At 54.1% G+C, this 15,000-nt stretch overlaps 2 protein-coding genes across 3 annotated transcripts in view; one reads left to right on the forward strand and one right to left on the reverse strand.

Annotated features, from left to right (window-relative positions):
• The window catches only part of LOC130193820 (cyclin-dependent kinase-like 5), a 24,470-nt gene extending 16,582 nt beyond the window's left edge, over positions 1-7,888 (forward strand). The window contains exons 9-17 of one of the 2 annotated variants that reach the window (XM_056414578.1): positions 491-680; positions 1,076-1,156; positions 1,551-1,717; positions 2,399-3,389; positions 4,512-4,617; positions 5,822-5,942; positions 6,305-6,407; positions 7,027-7,170; positions 7,416-7,888. In XM_056414578.1, coding sequence (XP_056270553.1) covers positions 491-680; positions 1,076-1,156; positions 1,551-1,717; positions 2,399-3,389; positions 4,512-4,617; positions 5,822-5,942; positions 6,305-6,407; positions 7,027-7,170; positions 7,416-7,706 — 2,194 coding nt within the window. In that variant the 3' untranslated portion in view covers positions 7,707-7,888. The remainder of the gene's footprint in view (positions 1-490; positions 681-1,075; positions 1,157-1,550; positions 1,718-2,398; positions 3,390-4,511; positions 4,618-5,821; positions 5,943-6,304; positions 6,408-7,026; positions 7,171-7,415) is intronic. The other variant, XM_056414579.1, reaches the window with a different exon arrangement.
• A 3,839-nt stretch (positions 7,889-11,727) lies between these two features.
• The window catches only part of LOC130194375 (retinoschisin-like), a 3,739-nt gene continuing 466 nt past the window's right edge, over positions 11,728-15,000 (reverse strand). Inside the window, exons 1-4 of the mRNA XM_056415359.1 lie at positions 14,914-15,000; positions 13,503-13,644; positions 12,734-12,929; positions 11,728-12,428 (exon numbers count right to left, since the gene is read on the reverse strand). The exon at positions 14,914-15,000 is cut by the window's right edge and continues 466 nt beyond it. Of these exons, the coding sequence (XP_056271334.1) occupies positions 12,279-12,428; positions 12,734-12,929; positions 13,503-13,644; positions 14,914-15,000 (575 nt within the window). The 3' untranslated portion in view covers positions 11,728-12,278. The remainder of the gene's footprint in view (positions 12,429-12,733; positions 12,930-13,502; positions 13,645-14,913) is intronic.

A 15,000-nucleotide genomic window follows, 5' to 3' on the forward strand; every position in this document is an offset into this window, starting at 1 on the left:
CAGAGACTTCTATACAACCAGAGGAGCCCCCTGGTGGTCAGGAGAGAGAGCGCAGCTTTAACACATGAAGCATAGACTTCTATACAACCTGAGGAGTCGCCCCCTGGTGGTCAGGAGAGAGAATGCAGCTTTAACACATGAAGCATAGACTTCTATACAACCTGAGGAGTCACCCCCTGGTGGTCAGGAGAGAGATTGCAGCTTTAACAAATGAAGCATAGACTTCTATACAACCTGAGGAGTCGCCCCCTGGTGGTCAGGAGAGAGAATGCAGCTTTAACACATGAAGCATAGACTTCTATACAACCAGAGGAGTCGCCCCCTGGTGGTCAGGAGAGAGAATGCAGCTTTAACACATGATGAATAGCCTTTATCGCCACCTACTGGCCCACAGAGATATTTATTTAGGATACATGCTCTCTGTGTATTTACGTCGGGCGTTTGAAGTTCTCTTGCCTGACCCCCCCCCTCTTTTAAATGTGTGTGGCAGCGCCCCCTACGGGAAGGCCGTGGACATGTGGTCGGTGGGCTGCATCCTGGGGGAGCTGAGCGACGGGCAGCCTCTGTTCCCGGGAGAGAGCGAGATCGACCAGCTGTTCACCATCCAGAAGGTTCTGGGCCCGCTGCCCCCGGAGCAGATGAAGCTCTTCTACAACAACCCTCGCTTCCACGGGCTGCGGGTAACGCTGACCGCTGACCTCTGACCTCGTGCTGCAGCTACTTTCTTCCCTCATTGTTCTCTGCTTGTTGTTGTTGTGGCGTTGTTTGTGTTACTGTGACTGATTGGATCTCAGTGACTCTGCTGTATCATGCATACTGCAGGGGGGGGGGGGGGCGTGCTTCCCTTCGCCACAGGAAGTATATTAGTTTCCAAACTGCTGATGAAGACCCAGTGATGAGGCTTCATGATGCAGGTTCATGTGCTTTGAGTCTCTTGAGGGTGAGAACCTCAGAGGCTCATGAAGAGTCACCTCCATGTTCCCTTCACTCGGCTCATTCATCACCTGGACGTTTGTTGTTGTTTTGTTGTTGTTCTCCTGAACTCTAATCATAATAACAATGTGTGTTCCTTCAGTTCCCAGCTGTGAATCACCCCCAGACGCTGGAGCGCCGCTACCTGGGCATCATCGGCGGAGCGCTGCTGGACCTGCTGAAGGTGTGTTCTTCACGCCTCTTGCATACCACCACCTCCATATCTGCATTCGGTGTTTTATTATTATTATTATTATTACTACATCGTGACTGCTCGCTGCAAACAGGAGCTTTGAGTCGAGGATGTGGGCGGGGCTTGTGCACCAGCCGATAAAAGATGACTCACTGCAAACATCTCCGAGCTGCAGCTCTCGCTCCTCACCGGCCTCCAGAGCCGCTCCAGCACCGAGTTGACAGAATGTGTTATTGTTGTTGTTGTTGATGATAGGAGTTCAGCATCCTCCGGCTCACAGACTTGTCTTCAGTGCCTTGCTGCAGGATCCAGCTGCATGGGACATGTGTGTAGCTGTGTGTAGCTGTGTGTGACGCTGGGGGTCTCGGGGTCTCTGGGCTCTCAGAACCTGCTGCTGCTGAACCCGACGGAGCGCTTCCTCACCGAGCCGAGCCTGAACCACCACGCCTTCCAGACCCTGCGGCTCGTGGAGCGGCCCGGCCCGCCCACGCCGACCCCGGTCCGCTCGTCCAAGAGGAAGCCTCACCACGGAGACAACACCACGCCCAGCAGGTCGGGGGAGGGGCGGAGTTATGCTAATGAGGAACCGTTAGCTAAACCCTAGAGGGGGGAGGAGTCACTGGGAAAGCCTTCAGCTCGTTGTTGGTTCTTCTTTCAATGCAGATGGTTCAGATGTAACTGATGCTAAGCTAACCTTCTGATGCTAAGCTAACCTACCGATGCTAAGCTAACTTGCTCACAAGCTGCCATTGGTGCAGGAGGACGTGTTTGTCTTCCTGCATTCTACGAGCTCATTAGACTGATAATAAATAAACGTCTCACTACAGTTGAGACCAACGGCTCAATCCGCTTCTCCTTCTACATTTACTTCTATGAAGATGAGCACGTGAGGCGTCCCTCTGGGATCGATCCTAGGGCCACTGCTCTTCTACATTGTAAAGATAATGTACATGTAGAAGAGCAGTGGCCCTTTTTTTCTTCTTTTTTAAAAATGGTTTATTTAATAAGGGACAGTGCACATTGATAAAAACATTGCAGTAAATGTGCCAGAGTTAGCCAAGCGGCTATTTTTCATCTGTAGTCCCAATGGCCCTAGGACCGATCCCTGAGGGACGCCACATGTAAATGCGTTATTATCTATTTGATTACGACGACAATAACCTCCGATTGATTGCATAACGCCCCCCGTGTCCAGCGCCTGTATATTCAGGCCCTTCCTGTCTGCCCTGCCAGGAGCCATGTTGGGGCTAAGAGCTCCGGGGGCCACCGCTCCAGCAGCAGAGAGTGCTCCAGCCTGCCCCGGCACGAGGACCTGCACCCCGGCGCCGACGGCTTCCTCAACGGCAACATGCCGACGGCCGTCAGCCCCACGCTGCACCCCAAAAGCTACGCGCCGCCGCTCTTCAACCACGTGGACCTGGCCAGCAGCAACCTGCCCCACCTGCTGAGCCCCGCCGAGGCCAAGAGCAAAGGGGACCCGGGGCCCAAGGGGTCCGACGGGCCCGGAGCCAAGTACCTCAAGTCCAACTTCCGTTCGCACCAGAACCGCCACTCCTTCGTGGAGGGGAAGACCAACACGCTCCAATCGGGGGAGAAACACGGGCGCCACGGCTACACGGAGTCCCACGGCTCCACGCCGTCCTCCAGGTTCTCCTACCTGAACCTGCCCAAGAGCCACGGCACGCTGAGCGACGCCAAGTCGGTGGGCGACCTGAACGACGTGCACCTCTACGCCGACGAGCCCGCGTCGCACTACATCCCCTCCAGCTGCCTGGACCTCACGGCGCCGAGCAGCCCGGCGCCGCGCCGCGCGGACCGAGGGAGCGCTCGCTCCGAGAGAGAGAGCAACACCCTGGACTCGTCCCACCGGCGCTCCTCCGCCCGCCACAAGGCCTCAGAGGAGGCCAAGGCGGCGGACGTCCTGGCGCCGCCGGACGGCGCGGCGCCGGAGAGGAGCCACGCCCACTCCCTCTCCGCCCCGCACGACCCGCTGGCGTACGGCCAGGGCTACACCAGCCCCTTCTCCTCCCAGCAGCGGCCGCACCGCCACTCCATGTACGTCCGGCGGGACCACCAGAGGACGCACGGGGCGGAGGAGGGGCTGGCGGTGGCGGCGGGCGGGCCCACGCGGGCCAGCAGCCTCCAGCTGCTGTCGCCGCAGCTGCAGCACCGAACGCTGCCCCGCCGCGAGGGGGGCGGGGCCTCCAGGGAGGACCTGAGCCGGGTCAGTCCTCCAGCATGATGTGATACCGAAGGCCTCCAGCAGGGGGCTGAACACGTCGTGTTCACAGCTTTGAAGGAGCTTCGCTGTTTATGTTATACAGAGAATCCTGTTTCACGTATATATATACACACATATGTATATCTATATAGATATACATATGCGTGTATATATATATACACATATAGACACATCTATATATGTATATATATATAGACATATAGCCTGTGTGTTTGTGCCGCTCCACCGTGTCTCCATTAGCAGGGCGAGCTGGTCTCGGTCGAGCCCCCCCCCAGCAGACCCCCCCCCCTCCATAAGGGACTCCCCCAGCAGACCCCCCCCCCCTCCATAAGGGACTCCCCAGCAGACCCCTCCATAAGGGACTCCCCAGCAGACCCCCCTCCATAAGGGACTCACCCAGCAGACCCCCCCCCCCATAAGGGACTCCTCTCACGCCCAGCGGCAGAACAACGATGTCCGACTCTCTGCTCGCCCACATCCACCTTCACAGGGAGAGGGAGTGGGTGGACTCTCTCTCTCTCTCCCTCTCTCTCTCTCTCCCTCTCATCAGATTCTGCCTCTTCATCCTCGTGTGCTTTGCTTCCTCTTCTTCATGTGATGCACTCAGTCGTTCATTCTGAGAAACAACCTCAAAACGTTTACGGCCTCTGCAGCTTTATTAAGATAACGACCAGTTGGAAATCAATACGCCCCCTCTCCCTGTCTCACTCTCTCTCTCTCCCTTTCTCTCTCTCTCCCTGTCTCTCTCTCTCCCTTTCTCTCTCTCTCCCTGTCTCTCTCTCTCTCTCTCCCTTTCTCTCTCTCTCTCTCTCTCCCTTTCTCTCTCTCTCTCCCTTTCTCTCTCTCTCTCTCTCTCCCTTTCTCTCTCTCCCTTTCTCTCTCTCTCCCTGTCTCTCTCTCTCTCTCTCTCTCTCTCTCTCTCTCTCTCTCTCTCTCTCTCTCTCTCTCTCTCTCTCTCTCTCTCTCTCTCTCTCTCTCTCTCTCTCTCTCTCTCTCTCTCTCTCTCTCTCTCTCTCTCCCTTTCTCTCTCTCTCTCTCTCTCTCTCTCTCTCTCTCTCTCTCTCTCTCTCTCTCTCTCTCTCCCTCCCTCTCTCTCTCTCTCAGGTTGGCTTGTATCACGACCAGCAGACAGAAGATGGAGGCTCGTCCAAAGAGAACCGCAACATCTACAGCGAGTCCATGCCGAGGAGGGGGGGCAGCTTCTACAGAGGTGGGTGGAGTCATGCCGAGGAGGGGGGGCAGCTTCTACAGAGGTGGGTGGAGTCATGCCGAGGAGGGGGGCAGCTTCTACAGAGGTGGGTGGAGTCAGGCCGGGGGGGGGGGGCAGCTTCTACAGAGGTGGGTGGAGTCATGCCGAGGAGGGGCAGCTTCTACAGAGGTGGGTGGAGTCATGCCGAGGAGGGGGGGCAGCTTCTACAGAGGTGGGTGGAGTCATGCCGAGGAGGGGGGGCAGCTTCTACAGAGGTGGGTGGAGTCATGCCGAGGAGGGGCAGCTTCTACAGAGGTGGGTGGAGTCAGGCCGAGGAGGGGCAGCTTCTACAGAGGTGGGTGGAGTCATGCCGAGGAGGGGGGGCAGCTTCTACAGAGGTGGGTGGAGTCATGCCGAGGAGGGGGGGCAGCTTCTACAGAGGTGGGTGGAGTCATGCCGAGGAGGGCAGCTTCTACAGAGGTGGGTGGAGTCATGCCGAGGGGGGGCAGCTTCTACAGAGGTGGGTGGAGTCAGGCCGAGGAGGGGGGCAGCTTCTACAGAGGTGGGTGGAGTCAGGCCGAGGAGGGGGGCAGCTTCTACAGAGGTGGGTGGAGTCATGCCGAGGAGGGGGCAGCTTCTACAGAGGTGGGTGGAGTCATGCCGAGGAGGGGCAGCTTCTACAGAGGTGGGTGGAGTCAGGCCGAGGAGGGCAGCTTCTACAGAGGTGGGTGGAGTCAGGCCGAGGAGGGGCAGCTTCTACAGAGGTGGGTGGAGTCAGGCCGAGGAGGGGGGGCAGCTTCTACAGAGGTGGGTGGAGTCATGCCGAGGAGGGGGGGCAGCTTCTACAGAGGTGGGTGGAGTCATGCCGAGGAGGGGGGGCAGCTTCTACAGAGGTGGGTGGAGTCAGGCCGAGGAGGGGGGGCAGCTTCTACAGAGGTGGGTGGAGTCATGCCGAGGAGGGGGGCAGCTTCTACAGAGGTGGGTGGAGTCATGCCGAGGAGGGGGGGCAGCTTCTACAGAGGTGGGTGGAGTCAGGCCGAGGAGGGGGGCAGCTTCGACAGAGGTGGGTGGAGTCAGGCCGAGGAGGGGGTGCAGCTTCTACAGAGGTGGGTGGAGTCAGGCCGAGGAGGGGGGGCAGCTTCTACAGAGGTGGGTGGAGTCAGGCCGAGGAAGGGGGTTGCAGTGCATTGTGGGTCAGGTTTCAACAGTGTGTGTGTGTGGACAGTCCCGTCTCCACGGCCCGACAACTTCCACGACGGCCGAGCTCCGAGCCGGAGCGCCGGGCTGTCGGGGGATGGCGGGGGCGTGGCCAAAAACTCCAAACGTCAGCCGGCGTTCGACCCCTGGTGATTATTATACTAACCACAACTAACTCCTCTGGTTGTATAGAAGTCTTTGCTTCATGTGTTAAAGTAACAGTGAAATGCTGTTGATGAGCCCTTAAGCCCCGCCCCCTCCGCTCCACACAGCGCTGTCTCTTGTTTATTCAAACTCTACTAATGTTGAATATGTTGCATATTAAAAATGAGCAACACACACACACAATTCTGCCTCTTGTGGCCAACATTAACACAGTCTCGCCTCGTTGCTCATCAGAGAACATGACGTTCCTCTGGGTTCTGTGGGCGTGTCACGGTGGAGTCGACGCCCCCTGGTCACATGACGTGGGGCCTCGGGTCCACTCTGAGACCCGGTGTTGTCGTTCCAGGACCGGCCCAGACACCGTGGTGCTGAACCCGTCCGAGCCGTCCAAGGAGAAGGAGAAGCAGGGCTTCTTCAGGGCCATGAAGAAGAAGAAGAAATCTCAAATGGTAACTTTCTGTGAGCTTCCTTAAAGGGCCAGTACTGATGTTCTGAAGTGTTTATATGAGCTTCTTAAAGGGCCAGTACTGATGTTCTGAAGTGTTTATATGAGCTTCTTAAAGGGCCAGTACTGATGTTCTGAAGTGTTTATATGAGCTTCTTAAAGGGCCAGTACTGATGTTCTGAAGTGTTTATATGAGCTTCTGCTCCTCCAGAGTTTTCCTGCAGCAGAGTGAAGTTCTGCTGTGGACGTATTCTAGACTCCGCCCCCCCCCCCCCCCTCCAAAGTGAGGCTGAAGCCCAGGATTCTCTCATGATGTTTTATGTTGACGACGCAGCAGAAGTTCAGGAGGGAGGTGAACCACATTCTGTCAGCGTGGAGCAGGTGGTCCAGGCTCCACCCCCTCACTTGTTCTATTTATACCAGCCGGTCTGTTGGGGTGGGGGGGGGGTCTGATGACTGAGCAAATAAAATGCAATCTGGAGCCGAGTTGAAGTAACGCTGCTGCAGGAAGTCGCTCCTCAGTGTGAGGAAGAGGAAGAGTCCTCTTCCTCACACCGAGGGATGTTAATGTTTGTTTTTATATTTAGTTTAATTGTGTGTGTGTGTGTGCGTGTGCATGTTAGGGTCCCGGTGACGGGGGGGACCCGGTCCTCCAGAAGTCCTCCAGGTCCTCCGGTCACCAGAGCAGCCGCCACAGGACCCGGGACAAGAGCCGGGACCGGGACCGGGACCGGGACCGGGACCGGCCCCCTGACTCCCACAGCTCTGTGAGTGTCTGGAGAAGAGCTGCTGCTCCTCCTCCTCCTCCTGCTGCTCCTCCTGCTGCTCCTCCTCCTCCTGCTGCTCCTCCTCCTCCTGCTGCTGCCTCCTCCTCCTCCTGCTGCTCCTCCTGCTGCTCCTCCTCCTCCTGCTGCTCCTCCTCCTCCTGCTGCTCCTCCTCCTCCTGCTGCTCCTCCTCCTCCTCCTCCTCCTCCTCCTCCTCCTCCTCCTCACTCTGGTCCTCTCTCCTCAGAGTCAGCCTCTGAAGTCTCTACGCAGACTGCTGCACCTCTCGTCCTCCAACCCGCCGCCGGCCCCCGACCTGCGCTACCCGCCGGCCCTCGAGGGGCGGGGCCACGTGGGGGTCGAGGGGCGGGGCCTCGCCACGCCGCAGCTGAAGAGCCGGCAGGCGGCCTTCCCGCTGCCGGGCCGCGCCGAGGGGAACCCCTACCCCGAGCAGCTGGGCCCCAACGGGCACGGCTTCGGACGCCCCAACAGGACCCGCATGCCCAACCTCAACGACCTGAAGGAGACGGCCCTGTGACCTCCAGGACCAGACGGCCCTCTGCTCCTACACCCCGAGTGTAACACACACACACACACACACACATGAACACACACATGAGCACACACACACACATGAACACACACACACATGAACACACACACACACATGAACACACACACACATGAACACACACACATGAACACACACACACATGAACACACACACACATGAACACACACACATGAACACACACACATGAACACACACACACATGAACACACACATGAACACACACACACATGAACACACACACACATGAACACACACACACATGAACACACACACATGAACACACACACATGAACACACACACATGAACACACACACACATGAACACACACACACACACACACACATGAACACACACACATGAACACACACACACATGAACACACACACACATGAACACACACATGAACACACACACATGAACACACACACACATGAACACACACACATGAACACACACACATGAACACACACACACATGAACACACACACATGAACACACACATGAACACACACATGAACACACACACACATGAACACACACACACATGAACACACACACATGAACACACACACATGAACACACATGAACACACACACATGAACACACACACACATGAACACACACATGAACACACACATGAACACACACATGAACACACACACACATGAACACACACACACATGAACACACACACACATGAACACACATGAACACACACATGAACACACACACACATGAACACACACACACATGAACACACACACATGAACACACACACACATGAACACACACACACATGAACACACACACATGAACACACACACACATGAACACACACACATGAACACACACACATGAACACACACACATGAACACACACACACACATGAACACACACACACATGAACACACACACACACATGAACACACACATGAGCACACACACACACATGAACACACACACATGAACACACACATGAATACATGAACACACACATGAACACACACACATGAACACACACACATGAACACACACACATGAATACACACACACATGAACACACACACACATGAACACACACATGAATACACACATGAATACACACACACATATGAACACACACACATGAACACACACACACATGAACACACACACACATGAACACACACACATGAACACACACACACACACACATGAACACACACACATGAACACACATATACACACATACACACACATGAACACACACACATGAACACACACACACATGAACACACACACACATGAACATACACACACACATGAACACACACACATGAATACACACACATGAACACACACATGAACACACACACATGAACACATACACACATGAACACACACACACACATGAATACACACATATGAACACACGCACACATGAACACACACACACACACACACACATGAACACACACACACACATGAACACACACACATGAACACACACATGAACACACACACATGAACACACACACAAATGAACACACACATGCACACACAAACACATATGAATACACACACATGAACACACATGAATATACACATATGAATACACACACATGAACACACACATGAACACACACACACACATGAACACACACACACATGAACACACACACATGAACACACACACACATGAACACACATACACATGAACACATGAACACACACACATGAACACACACGAACACACACACATGAACACACACACATGAACATATACACATGAACACACACACACATGAACACACACACATGAACACACACACACACATGAACACACACACGCATGAACACACACACACATGAACACACACACACACATGAACACACACACACATGAACACACATGAACACATGAACACACACACATGAACACACACGCACACACACACACACATGAACACACACACACACACACATGAACACACACACACATGAACACACACACATGAACACACACATGAACACACACACACACATGAACACACACACATGAACACACATGAACACACACACACATGAACACACACACATGAACACACACACACATGAACACACACACACATGAACACACACACACATGAACACACACACACACATGAACACACACACACACATGAACACACACACGCATGAACACACACACACACATGAACACACACACACATGAACACACACACATGAACACACACACACATGAACACACACACACTCGGTTGCTCTGCTTGCTAACGGGTCAAACGTTTTAACGTCTTCATTTTTTGAAGCTTCCATGTTTGATAGACTTTGTATTCTTACTTCTGTCTTTCTGATTATAGTTTGTATTATAAAGTAAATATATTACAAATTAAATAATTATATATATAGATGGATATTTATATACATAATGAAGTGTAGAGTTTAAGTGTGTTTAGTTTCAATAGAGGACTTTAGTACATCGTACTGTGTTTCCTTAAGGCCCTCTGAGCTCTCAGTGGATGGAGGAGGAGTCATGTGACGAGTTCAACCAATCACATGGCCACGTGACGAGTTCAACCAATCACATGGCCACGTGACGAGTTCAACCAATCACATGGCCACGTGACGAGTTCAACCAATCACATGGCCACGTGACGAGTTCAACCAATCACATGGTCATGTGACGAGTTCAACCAATCACATGGTCATGTGATTGGTTTATTAAGCTTAACTCGTCACATGGTCACGTCCTCTCGATGTCCTGCTGGTCAAATCGTCTTCTTCTGGATTTTATCGCTCTTTTAAGTTTTCTGAGTCTGAGTTGACGATCTCTACTCTTTGTTCTTTTGGGGGAGGGGAGGTGTTCAGGTGTTTCGGTGTTTCGGTTTTTATGTCTTTTTGTAACGCAGCCATTTGAGACACTATGTGCCATAAACGACACCAACATCCTGCGTGGCGTCGCCCCCTGGAGGACAGAAAGCGGCGCTGCAGCTTGTTTCCTGACCCCCAACATGCACTCACAACATTTGGGACTTTTTCATGCACAGTTTGTGTGTAAATCATAATTTTGAGATACATTTTAAACAAATATTACACAATAACAAACTGCAGTCCCATAATAACGCACAGACCCAACAATCCTTCTGGAAGGAACGTCCGGTTCTGGAGCCTCATGGAGGCTTCTGACCACGTCTTCACAGGAAGTACGGTTCTGACCAAGAGTTCCCTCAGACCACGTCCCAACCACATGTTTCACCACAGAACACAGAACAACACAGAACATCACAGAACACAGAACATCACCTCACATCACCCTAACTAGTGTTAGAAAGTAATGTGTGAGCAGCTGGAGGAACATGTTCTCCTGAGGGAACAGGTGCAGCGGTTCCCAACCTTATTTTACATTTGTCATGTTTTCATGGTTCTATGTTCCATGGTTCTGTGTTCCATGGTTCTATGTTCCATGTCCAGTGTTCTGCAGCCTCCTCTCCTGACCCATGACCTGTTCCCTGGTTCTCTGGTTCTCTGGTTCCCTGGCCTCGTGTCGATGTGTTTCTCTCCTCCTGAAGGAGCTCTGGTTCTAAACGTTCCGGTCCAGCGGGTTCTGCCCTCTGGTCCGTCCTGGGTTGGGAACCGCTGCACTCGAGGGTTCTGCTGCGGTTCTGAGCCTCTGGGGACTCAACGCCGTGAGAACCTCCTGCTGAAGGTGTATTACATTAATACGGCCGTGTGCTCCCTGTGTTTCTCTGCTTTACCATCAACGCTTCACACTTTTACAATATTCATGTTTACAAATGTAACGGTAAATCTCAAATAAAGCATTTAATTTGAATCCTTACCTGCTGATTATTTATTCCCTACAGTATTTAGTCTCTGAAGGTTTCCAGTGTTGTCTTTAAAAACAATCATTTGATACAGAATACAGACGTGAAGTCATAAACACGTCCGCGAGCCTCTGGAATAAGAACGAGGACACGATGAAGACGAGTCCGACTTTTACTGCAGTGAGAAAACAAACTCATTGTTGGTGTTTGTGTCATTTTGATGTCGGTTGTCGTCTTTGCAGCTGAAAGAAACTAAAACTGTCCGAAAAATGAGGAGTAAAAAGTACAATATCTGATCTGTGGAGGAGTTAGAAGTACAATATGTACATCAGATGTAGTTCAGTAACAAGTACAAGATGTACATCAGATGTAGTGGAGTAACAAGTACAATATTTACCTCGGAGATGTACAAAATGTATCTGTGATGTTCCGTAATATAGTAAAAGTACAATATTTACCTCAGATGTAATACAGTAAAAAAGTACAATATCTTTGATGTACCGAAATAGATTAAAAAGTAAAATATTTACTCTGGAAGAGAACTACAGTAACATGTAAACATTTTAAGTAAAATACCTAAAGAATATAGTAAAATATACTTCGTGTAGAAGTACTTTTCCACCACTGGTATGCAACGAGTTACGTGATGTATTTATTTGAGCGGCAGCAGGCTGTCAGCTGGGGGCAGTGAGGGGGCTGTGGTGCCTTCAGGGACACTTGTTCATGCACATGAGCAGCTCCAGCCTCACGCCGATGCGGGTGTGCCAGCCCAGCGGCAGCAGGCGGACGTAGCGGGCCACGATGGGGGGGCGCAGCAGGTTCTGGACCGTGGAGCGGTCCGAGTTCCCGTAGAAGACCTGGAGGAAAGTCATGACGTCATCACCGTGACGGGGGGGGGGGGGATCTCTGACGTCTTTCGTGTTTCTGGTCTAAATGTCTCTTTTTAGTGTTGTGTGTGTTTGATATTGTTAGATATGTGTTTGATATTGTTAAATACATGTTTTATATTGTTAAATATGTGTTTTATATTGTTGTTAAATACATGTTTTATATTGTTAAATACATGCGTCGTATTGTTTGTGCTCCTTGTGGTTTCTTTGTTTTTACGTGTGTAAACTTGATGTCTGGATGTTTCTCTGTGGTTCTGTGGTTCTGTTCTCACCCGGTTGTTGCCGCTCTGGTCCTTGTAGTAGATCCAGTTGAGCGTCTCCACCGAGCGGTACTGGACGCTGTACTTGGTGATCCACTCGTCGGCGTCACAGCGGCCCTGAGTCAGGATGCCGGAAACCACGGCAACGACCTCCAGGTCCACCTGGATCCACTGATGAAGGTCGTTGAACTTGGAGAGCCAGGCGCACCTGAAGACCACCACAAGGAGCCGGTCAAGACCACCACGAGGAGCCGGTCGAGACCACCACGAGGAGCCGGTCGAGACCACCACGAGGAGCCGGTCGAGACCACTACGAGGAGCCAGTCGAGACCACCACGAGGAGCCGGTCGAGACCACCACCAGGAGCCGGTCGAGACCACCACCAGGAGCCGGTCGAGACCACCACCAGGAGCCGGTCGAGACCACCACGAGGAGCCGGTCGAGACCACCACGAGGAGCCGGTCGAGACCACCACCAGGAGCCGGTCGAGACCACTACGAGGAGCCGGTCGAGACCACCATGAGGAGCCGGTCGAGACCACTACGAGGAGCCGGTCGAGACCACCACGAGGAGCCGGTCGAGACCACCACCAGGAGCCGGTCGAGACCACCACCAGGAGCCGGTCGAGACCACTACGAGGAGCCGGTCGAGACCACTACGAGGAGCCGGTCGAGACCACCACGAGGAGCTGGTCGAGACCACCACGAGGAGCCGGTCGAGACCACCACCAGGAGCCGGTCGAGACCACCACGAGGAGCCGAGCGGTGACGTCGCCACGTACCCGAAGCCCTCGTTGTTGAGGCGGGCCCTGGAGGGGGTCCAGGAGGAGTACCAGCCCACGTACTGGTCCTGACTGGAGCAGCTGATCTGGTCTGAATCCATGGACCCGGACTCAAAGCCCAGAGCTCTGTGGTACGGACATTCTGTGGAGGATGTGAAAACCACTTCAATATTTACGTCGAGCTGGCGGTTGTTTGTGGACTTAAAGGACCTCATCGACCCGGAGGTCACCCGGAGGTCACCTGGAGGTCACCCGGAGGTCACCCGGAGGTCACCTGGAGGTCACCCGGAGGTCACCCGGAGGTCACCCGGAGGTCAGCGGCTTCCCTCTGAGGTCTGGAGGACACTTTGTGTTCCGCAGCAACTCAGAACCAGAACGTTCGTGATGACCTCTCGGCGGTCGTGTTCTCACATTCAGATTAAACTCTTTATGCAAAAGTTCTGAACGGTCGGGTCTCGAGCCTCCGAGTGTGAGCGTGGCTTCGTGTTCCCGTGCCGAGCCGCCGGCAGAACCGCCTGACGCCCGAGACCAGGAGGAGACGCCTGAGACCGGGAGGAGACGAGGAGACGCCTGAGACCAGGAGGAGACGCCTGAGACCGGGAGGAGACGAGGAGACGCCTGAGACCGGGAGGAGACGAGGAGACGCCCGAGACCGGGAGGAGACGAGGAGACGCTCGAGACCGGGAGGAGACGAGGAGACGCCTGAGACCAGGAGGAGACGCCTGAGACCGGGAGGAGACGAGGAGACGCTCGAGACTGGGAGGAGACGAGGAGACGCCTGAGACCAGGAGGAGACGCCTGAGACCGGGAGGAGACGAGGAGACGCCTGAGACCGGGAGGAGACGAGACGCCCGAGACCGGGAGGAGACGAGACGCCCGAGACCGGGAGGAGACGAGGAGACGCCTGAGACCGGGAGGAGACGAGGAGACGCCCGAGACCGGGAGGAGACGAGGAGACGCCCGAGACCGGGAGGAGACGAGGAGACGCCTGAGACCGGGAGGAGACGAGGAGACGCCTGAGACCGGGAGGAGACGAGGAGACGCCTGAGACCGGGAGGAGACGAGGAGACGCCTGAGACCAGGAGGAGATGAGGAGACGCCTGAGACCAGGAGGAGACGCCCGAGACCGGGAGGAGACGAGAAGACGCCCGAGACCGGGAGGAGAGGAGGAGGAGGAGCAGGAGGAGGAGGTCCGTGACGCCGTCTGGAGGGAAGGCCGCCGCCTCTTCTGGTCCTAATGGGATCCTCCTAGTCCTGGACCAGGAGGAGATTCTCTCATGGCTCCGCCCTCTGGGCGGTTCCTCAGTCCAGCTAACCTGATCCAGCAGAGACCAGTCCACCGTGGACTGAGGGCCTCTGGGGGTCCCTGTGTGGCCCTCAGGTAAACCCAGGTCACGTGACCGGTCCTCACCTGGCATGCACTGCACCGGTTGACCCAGAGGGGGCGGGGCCGCCGGCAGCAGCGAGGTGGGCGGGGCCTGTGGGCCGGCGGTCGGCG

Source organism: Pseudoliparis swirei, chromosome 5 (genome assembly GCF_029220125.1).
Source record: "Pseudoliparis swirei isolate HS2019 ecotype Mariana Trench chromosome 5, NWPU_hadal_v1, whole genome shotgun sequence".
In the NCBI taxonomy this organism is placed as follows: domain Eukaryota; kingdom Metazoa; phylum Chordata; class Actinopteri; order Perciformes; family Liparidae; genus Pseudoliparis; species Pseudoliparis swirei.